This window comes from Felis catus, chromosome A3 (genome assembly GCF_018350175.1).
Source record: "Felis catus isolate Fca126 chromosome A3, F.catus_Fca126_mat1.0, whole genome shotgun sequence".
Taxonomy (NCBI): domain Eukaryota; kingdom Metazoa; phylum Chordata; class Mammalia; order Carnivora; family Felidae; genus Felis; species Felis catus.
Window position 1 is genome coordinate 28242012 of NC_058370.1, and position 8517 is coordinate 28250528.

General features: G+C 49.6%; 1 protein-coding gene across 2 annotated transcripts in view; it reads left to right on the forward strand.

Moving 5' to 3' along the window:
• PSMF1 (proteasome inhibitor subunit 1) overlaps positions 1-5724 on the forward strand; it is a 47190-nt gene extending 41466 nt beyond the window's left edge. For both annotated transcript variants that reach the window (XM_006929926.5, XM_006929927.4), the window contains exons 6-8: positions 3415-3468; positions 4608-4766; positions 5297-5724. In XM_006929926.5, coding sequence (XP_006929988.1) covers positions 3415-3468; positions 4608-4766; positions 5297-5348 — 265 coding nt within the window. In that variant the 3' untranslated portion in view covers positions 5349-5724. The remainder of the gene's footprint in view (positions 1-3414; positions 3469-4607; positions 4767-5296) is intronic.
• The last annotated feature ends 2793 nt before the right edge of the window (positions 5725-8517 follow it).

Consider the following 8517-nt stretch of genomic DNA (forward strand, 5'->3'; position numbering starts at 1 on the left):
CCCTTCCTCTCCCCTTTCCTCTCCCCCTTCCTCTCCCTTCCTGTCCCTTCCTCTCCCCTCCTCTCCCCCTTCCTCTCCCCCCCCTTCCTCTCCCATAAGATTGGTGCCAAACCCTGTCCTGAAGTGGCATGAAGCTCCTCATACATTCATTTATCCCACTTACATATGAATAGGCATTCGTTTTGCAGAAACATTAGGGTATTTGTTACAGCCCCGGGTGCTGCTTGGGAGTGTTACACAATGTAAGTTAGATACACCCATCTGACCTTTCTAAATCTGAAGAATTCTGAATTCCAGGACACATCTAGCCTAAGATTATGGACGTGTGGGTCTTTTATCAGTCTTGAATTTTGAAACGGGTAGATGCATTACCTGTTGAGGAGATTACCTTTTCAAAATTAGTTTTTTTAAAACTAAATTAGTACAGGGCAGGCTCTTGGTAAATAGCGGCGGTGGCTGTTACCCACTTCTTCCAGGCCTTGCCTGGCAGCATGTCTGTCTGTGCCCGCTGCGGCTGTGTCATCGTCAACAGGCCCTGTGAGTGTTACTTCTTAGACTCCAGTCTTCTTAAAAGACTGAGGTGCAGAGGTTTGTGACAGACCCCTGCCAACCACCTAGATCATCCTCCACCCAGAGCCCAGGGCCTGTCTTCTGCCCTCCAGTCCCAAGGCCTTTCCACATCGCCAGACCGTGTAGCTGTTAGAGTGGTGTCAGCGGGATTTGTGTGCCCAAGAGAGGAGTGGGTGTCGTTTTTATCTAAGAGGAGAGGGGAGCACAGAAGGAGGAAATCATGTGTGTTCGGGATCACCTTCAAATCCCTTCGGGGGGGCCCTGTTGGAGCCGGGATCATATGGTCATGTGGGCCCAGGCAGGCACTTTGGCCTACAACGTTAGTGTATAACACTCTACTTCAGCTGATTATCAGTTGAAGGAGGGGCTTGATTTCAGAGACCTTATACAAAAATCAGCTTTATTTTAATCCCTGTAGCCTCATTCAACATATTCTGGACTGAGACTTTTTTTTTTTTTTTTTTTTTGAGACATTCCCCTCAAAAGAACGGTCAAGAAGAAATTATAGCCAGGGGGACTTGCTGGACTGAGACTAATTTTTTTTTTTTTTTTTTAATGTTTAAGAGAGAGAAAGAGTGCAAGCAGAGGAGGGGCAGAGAGGGGGAGAGAACATCTTAAGCAGGCTCCACGCCTAGCATGGAGCCCAACATACGGCTCGATCCCACAACCCTGGGATCGTGACCTCAGCTGAAATCAAGAGTCAGTCACTTAACCAACTGAGCCACCCAGGGGACCCAGGACTGAGACTATTTTAAAATGGGTTCTGAGCATGTGCATAATAAATTCACAGAAGCGTGCGTGCGTGTGTTGCAGCGAGATTGTGGTAAGTGTTGAGCCAAGGGATAGGCTGTGACAATTTCAAGTACACAAATGGTTGCCACGGGCCTGGCAGCTGCCTTTTCCAGTTTCTCTTCTCTGTTCCTTCTCCCTGCCCCGTCCCGTGCTCTGTGGCCCAGGAGAGAAAAGGAGAAAAGGCTATGTGTTTCAGGATCTATAAGGTGCTGTTCTCCTAGGCATTTTTATAGCCATTAGAAGCCCCTTCTGTTTGCTGACCTGTAGTGGGCCATTTCATGGAGATACACTCGGTGCTCTCCAGCACCCCTGTCCATCCACAGTGTGGCATGATGTTAACAGAGGCCACCAGCAAATTTGAACTAGGACTCGGGAACAGTCATCTACATCAGGAAAAATTCCTTCCCTTGGAAACCTAGCCACATCCACTTAAATCACAGTATCCTTTCCAGCATGATAGGTAGAACTGACTGAAGAAGCATCTCCTTTTGGATTTTTTCCCAGTTCTTTAATTAATGGCTTCTTACCTGTAAGTGTATATTAGCTGCTATTTACAAGGCTCTCCTGAGGTCTGGCAGGAACCCCCACCCCCTCCAGAACTGCAAGGTTTGTATTGCTTGCTAGGTCTCCAAGCAGGTTCCAAAGCACACTTGTGCAAATTTTAAGTATTTTTTGTTTTGTAGGAAAAAACCAGAAAAGCATAAAGAAAATCATCCCAGGAGTAACTGTCACTCTGTGCTCCTTTCAATTTTTATTTATACATACACGCCCCCGCACACATTTTTCACAGTTGATTCCCTGGGCTATTCCTAGGCTATCTCTTTTTCCCCCCCCACAGTTAGCACTAGAGCATAAGCATTTTTTCACATCATTTTATTTTATTTTATTTTATTTTATTTTATTTTATTTTATTTTATTCTATTCTATTCTATTCTATTTATTTTATTTTATTTTATTTTATTTTATTTTTATTTTATTTTATTTTTAAATGTTTGTTTATTTTTGAGGGAGAGAGAGCAGAGAGAGAGGGGGACAGAGGATCCAAAGCAGGCTCTGCGCTGACAGCTGCAAGCCTGATGAGGGGCTCAAACCCATAAACCGTGAGATATGACCTGAGCTGAAGTCAGACACTTAACCGACTGAGCCACCCAAGGCTCCCCTTTTCGTATCATTTCGAAACTTCTGAGAACATTGTCTCCACAATTGCATTTAGGGATCCACCATAAAGTGCCTAACTGGTCCCTACTTAGGCCAATTCCTGTTCCCTTGATTAAAGTCTTTATGGTGATATTTTAATTTGAATTATGTATTGTTTAAGATAAATGCCTAGATAAGGAACTATTGGATCAAAGAGTATAAAGATACGTTAAGACTTTTGAAAGACACAGGTGTTTTGTATATATTAGACAGTACAGAATTGCTTTCCAGAAAGGATGCTCTCATTTATGCTCCTAGCTCATGCATTCCCAGTGAGAATAAAAGTGGGTTCTTGGTGTAGAGGTGAAAAAAATCTTAGAGGTTACAGTGGTTTGTGGCCCTCCAGTGGGCAGCGCATAAACAGATACACGGTGTCTGTGGGATCGAAATGTCGTGGAGAGGCCATACTGTTCTGGCTGTGTGGCCATCTTATTTCATCCCTGGAAGCTTTTAAGTCTTTAGTCTTGGAGTTTGGGTTTTGTTTTTAGGATATTTTCTAATCTGAAAGTTCTTGGTTCGTGATACAAAGTTTAGAAACTTGAGAAAAGTGTAAATAAAATAAAATTTATCTTGAGGTTACTAACCACTGTCAGTACGTTTATTTTCTACAGTATTGAGGTCTCCTTGTTTTTAGCTTTGTGTTCAACTCTTTTCAATATTGCCCTTGTAATATATTAGTCTGTGCCAAAGACCACTTTGAAATATCCCTCGTGTTATGGTCTCATGCGGGGATTTCCCCTGTCCTCCATACCTGGGAGTGCATTTGTGACCCCACGGGCATTGGGTTCAATCCCTCGGGAGCCCAGGCACCCGGCTGCTATGGGACTTGTGGTAATTGTCCCTTGTTTGTTTCAGGTGTGATCCCCTGGGCCCGTTTGCTGTCGGGGGAGAGGATCTGGACCCCTTTGGGTGAGTCCTGCCAGGGAGGGGGCAGCAACACAACTTACTCTTGTGACTTTTCAGCCTCAGCTCACCTTCTAATCTTAGAGCTTTTCGTCAGCCTTGCTTTGGGGTGAAGGAGGCTGCTGGGGCTGAGCGGCTGAGAAGTCCCCGCCGCTGTTCCGCTCTGCCGTGCCTGCAGCAGTGAGGGAGAGCTCTGCTGGCGGGGTGGGGGAGGCGCCGAGCAAGCCAGCAGACAACTCCCCTGTCGTTAGCTGACCCCGCTGGCCCTGGCGGAGGACAGCAGCCTCCCTTGGATGGAAGGGTTTCTCAGGTGCAGGCTGAGGAGCACGTGGTGGGCGACAGACTGAAGGGCAGTTCAGGGCTCCTCAGCAGTCACCTCACTTGCTCAGGGGAGTCTCTGATCCCCAGTAGACTGTGTGTGTGGTTTCTGTCGTGCACCCAACAAAGTCACTACAGCCTAGCCAGGCCCTGTCTTCTCTGAATGCTTCTGGGTAGACTTCAACCTGTGCTGCAAAGCGACCCCAACATGAGCACCTCATTTTTAGACAGTGGGAAATCGCATGAGCCTGCAGTTGAGCTTGCACAGTGGCCGCAAAGTTTGGGGAACCTCAGCTCACACATCCTGCTTTGAGCACAGGAGGTCAGGTGCATCTAACTCCATGAGGGACAGATGCTGTCAGGAGCCAGATTTGGGCAGTCCACGTGCAGTCCTAGGTCATCCTGAGGCGCTCTCAGGAAACTGCAAGAAAGCCATCATCCGGAATTGTCCCAATGCCATTACTAGTCCTTAGACCTAAAATAGTGCCCTCCAGAACCTTATGGTTCTCCGTTGACCTTGGCAAGTTCTGGCACCTGTTCTTGATCCAGTTGTCCCCCTTGGATGTAGAACATGGCAGGGATCTCAGTTTTGTGGGTTCGGGCAGCCTGGAGAGCTGAAAGGGCAGGCCGTACATGCCGGGAAAGGTGTGCTCTTGGTGTTCCTGTTCTTGCCCACTTCCTGCTGACTCTCGGGCAACCGTCCATCGGTGTCTGCTTGAGCTCTCCAGAGTACATATCCCAGGCATTTTTAGTCCACTCACCTCCTTCGCCTCTCCTCCAGCAGCTCCTTGCCCCACCTGCTTACCCACCTTTTCTTCTTGCCTCAGGTGTCGGAGAGGTGGCATGATCGTGGATCCCCTGAGATCTGGCTTCCCGAGAGCACTCATTGACCCATCCTCGGGCCTCCCAAACCGTCTTCCTCCAGGCGCTGTGCCCCCAGGAGCACGCTTTGACCCCTTTGGACCCATTGGGACCAGCCCGTCTGGGTAGGTACTCACTCAGGCCCGCTGAGAAATAGGGCCTGATGGCAGCTCAGCTCAGCTCAGCGTTGCGGGAGCAAGCAGTCTGACTCTAGGTGCGGAGTCACCACTGGCTCCGTCATCCCCCACTGCCGAGGGAGTGGAGCCTCCTCCGGGCCCCATGCTTGATGCCTCCCCAGAGCTCCCCAGCCCTCAGTGCCTCCCTTCCTCCAGCCCCCTCAGGGAGCACTCAGAGGAGGAGCTGCTCATACTCACTGAAGTTTAAGTCCGTGTCAGGACGCTGGATTCTAATAGCAACACTTAGGGGTACATATTACTGTCCATATTGCATAGATGCAGAAATCAAGACCCTGGAAGATGAATTAACTTACCCAGGGTGGGAGAGTCAGGATCATGGCTGTAGAGCGTGTGCGTTTCAACCCCACAGAGCACCACGTCGTTCTGGAGGGCAGGCTCCCTCTGCTGAGGCCCCGTCTGCCTGTGCGCCCCTGGCCCCGCCATCACTCCCAACTCACCAGCCCCTGTTTCCATTCCAGACCTAACCCAGACCATCTCCCCCCGCCGGGCTACGATGATATGTACCTGTGAAGGCCTCAAGAACGTAACATCCCAGCCTTCCCTCCACTCTCCGGGAGCTGCCACCGCTGGCCCCGTCAGCAGCCGTGTTCTTGCGGTCTGGGGGCGAGGGACTCTGCCCATGTGTTTGCAGGCTGGCTGGGATTGCCTCCCCACCCCCTGTCAGAGCCAAGGCACCTGCTGCAGCTCTCCACCCGGCTGCGTCTAGGTCCCAAAGAGCAGTCTGTGTGTCTCTCTCACCACCAGCTCCCGCACACTTCTCAAGGGACCCTCCGGCAACATACACCCTCGGCCCGATGCAGTCGCAGCTGCAGCGCTATGAGAACAGAACGCATTTTGGATGTTATTATAAGAACCAAATGTCAATACAAAAATCATGTTGCCAGGCTCCCACTCTTCTTTTCTGCGCAGCTCCTTCCATTTCTGAGACTTTAGAGTTGAAATCTTTCTGGGGCCAGATGACTTTTCCTACCCAGGGCCTGTTCTTGCTTCTCAGACACCTTCCCTTCATAAATTGCTTTTGCAGTGTGGCTACACAGACGAAAATGAGAGGCTAGGAAGCCCCATAGGCCACAAGGAAGACTTTCACAGGGGCAGGCACATTGCAGAGAGACTGCGTCATGCGTAGAAGGGCAGAATCCTCCAGTTCTGCTTGCCCGCACAGACCTGAAGGCTGATCTCATTTTTGCCACTGACTTACCGAGTTGACCCTAAGCAGGGCTCTCCCTTCCCAGGGCTTTCCTGCTGCCCTGGGAGGTGCCCTTCCTACTCTACAACATTCTGATGCCTGCCTCTGTGTGTGGCCACCTCTCGGAACTGGGCAAAGGAAAAGAATGAATTTTTGGCGCTTTGTGTGGTGCTTACCTACAGGGTAACTCCGTGCCCCTTGGGGCCCACGCAAGAAAAGCACAGGAGCACGGGCTCCATCTGAGTGTGGTTTTGAACCCCCGTGGGAGCAGGGAGCCCAGCCTCTGGAAGCCAGTGGCTGGGGTGGATGGAGGAGCTAGTGAAGCAGGAAACAAGCCAGGAGGGCCTTTCACCCCCAGGGAGCCCCAGCCTCCAGAAGCCTGTGTCCTCTGTGCAGGCCCACCTGACCTCTGGTGTTCTCCGGATTCTTTTCAGCCCGAGGCCTGACAGACACGGTCAGTGATGAGCCCCCGCTGTGCTGGAGTGGAGAGGGCACCATAGAGCACCAGGCCCAGAGGCAAGAGATCAAGGCACTAGGCACTTTCCCTCCACAGCTAGCATTGCATCCATGGATGGGCCTTTCTGCTTCTCAGATCCTTGGGTTCTTTCTCCTACATGAGGACACATTATTTATCTGTGGGCACAGGGTAGGCTACCAGAGCCTTCCTGAGGTGTCTGCTAATATGCTGTAGCCTGGAACTGCCCGAGAGGGGGTTAAGGGTACCCTCAGCTGGGGCTTGGGTGGGGAGGCCAGCATGAGCAGGCGCCCTGGCCATTTCTGGGAGACCCCATCTCAAGCACTGATTTAGTGAAGACCACCTTGAAGCCTTTAGCCTTCTTCCTTAAGAGCCTACAAATGGGTGGAGTGTTTTTGTTTTAGAATTGGGTCATGCTGGCTACGGAAAGGACTTGGGGCAGTTTGGTCACATAAGCGTCCTTCATTATAAAAGGAAGCATTAAAGGAACATCACACTAGAAACCATCAGACGAGCAGGGAAGCAGATCACTTTTAGATCTGTGGTTTAAGGAAAAGAGGATTCAAACAATAAATTTGGCACTTGGTTTTTCTAGTAGCAAAAGTTGAAAGGATAGTCCTATACATAATTGTTTTCTGAAAACAGAAACTTCAGTGATTCTCATCTGCAGAATCAGCCATTTTTTGCGTGGGTCTCCTTGTATCAAGGACACTGAGGAACATCGTGTCTTAGTTCTGTGGGGGGAAGTGAATGGGGCCTTCAGGAACTTCCACGTCACGCTGTCAGTGTTTGTTGTAGTCTAGGCCACTTCCTCCTTCCAGCCAGGAGTAATCACCGGGCCGACCGGGAACGGTTCCAGGGTATGCCTTGTGGAAAGGTGGGATCCTTAACAATAAATATCAGCACTTAATAACCTGTTCCTTTTTTTAAAATTAAAAAAAAAAAAAAAAAAACAGCTTTATTGAGATATACCCACATGTACCCATGAAGTTTACCTTTTTCTTTTTTTTAATCTTTATTTTTGAGAGAGAGAGAGACAGAGCATGAGCAGGGGAGGGGCAGGGAGAGAGGGAGACACAGAATCCGAAGCCGGCTCCAGGCTCTGAGCTGTCAGCACAGAAACGTGGGGCTCGAACCCACGAACCGTGAGATCGTGACCTGAGCCGAAGTCGGCTGCTTAACCGACGGAGCCACCCGGGCGCCCCACAGTTTACCTTTTAAAAGTGTGCAATTCAGTGGTTTTTACTATATTCACAGTGTTGTGCATCCATCACCACATCTAACTCCTGAACATTTTCGCCACCTCAAAAAAAAAAAAAAAAAAAAAAAAAAGGAACCCTGTACCTATTAACAGTCCCTCCCATTGCCCCGCTCCTGGCCTCAGGCAACCACTAGTCTGTTTTCTCTCTAAAGATTTGCCTGTTCTGGACACTTCTCACAGGGACAGTCACACGGCACGTGGCCTTTTGTGTCTGCCTTCTCACTGACATCTTCAAGGTTCCTCCATGTTGTAGCGTGTGTCACTGCTGCATTCCTTTTTCGGCTGAAGAATGCCGCTGTGTGGACAGAAACCCCCGTTCTCTTTTTTTCTTTCTTTCTTTCTTTTTAAAATATAATGTATTGTCAAGTTCACGCACATACAGTGCGTGAAGTGTGCTCTGGTTTTGGGGGTAGATTCCCGTGGTTCATCGCTCCCATACAACACCCAGTGCGTATCCCAACAAGTGCCCTCCTCACTGCCCATCACCCGTTTTCCCCCCTCCCCCCATCAACCCTCGGCTTGTGCTCTATTGAAGAGTCTCTTACGTATATCCCTCTTTCCGTATCCACTTCTCAGTTACCGGACAGGTGTTGGGTTGTTGCCACTTTTTGTGCTGCCGTGGACGTTTGTGTACAGGTCTTTGCGTAGACCTAGGGTTTCATTCCTCCTGGGTATATGCCTAGGAGTGGGATTGCTGGATCGCATCATAATCGTGTAACTTTTTGAAGAACTGCTAGACTTTTCCAAACTGGCCGCA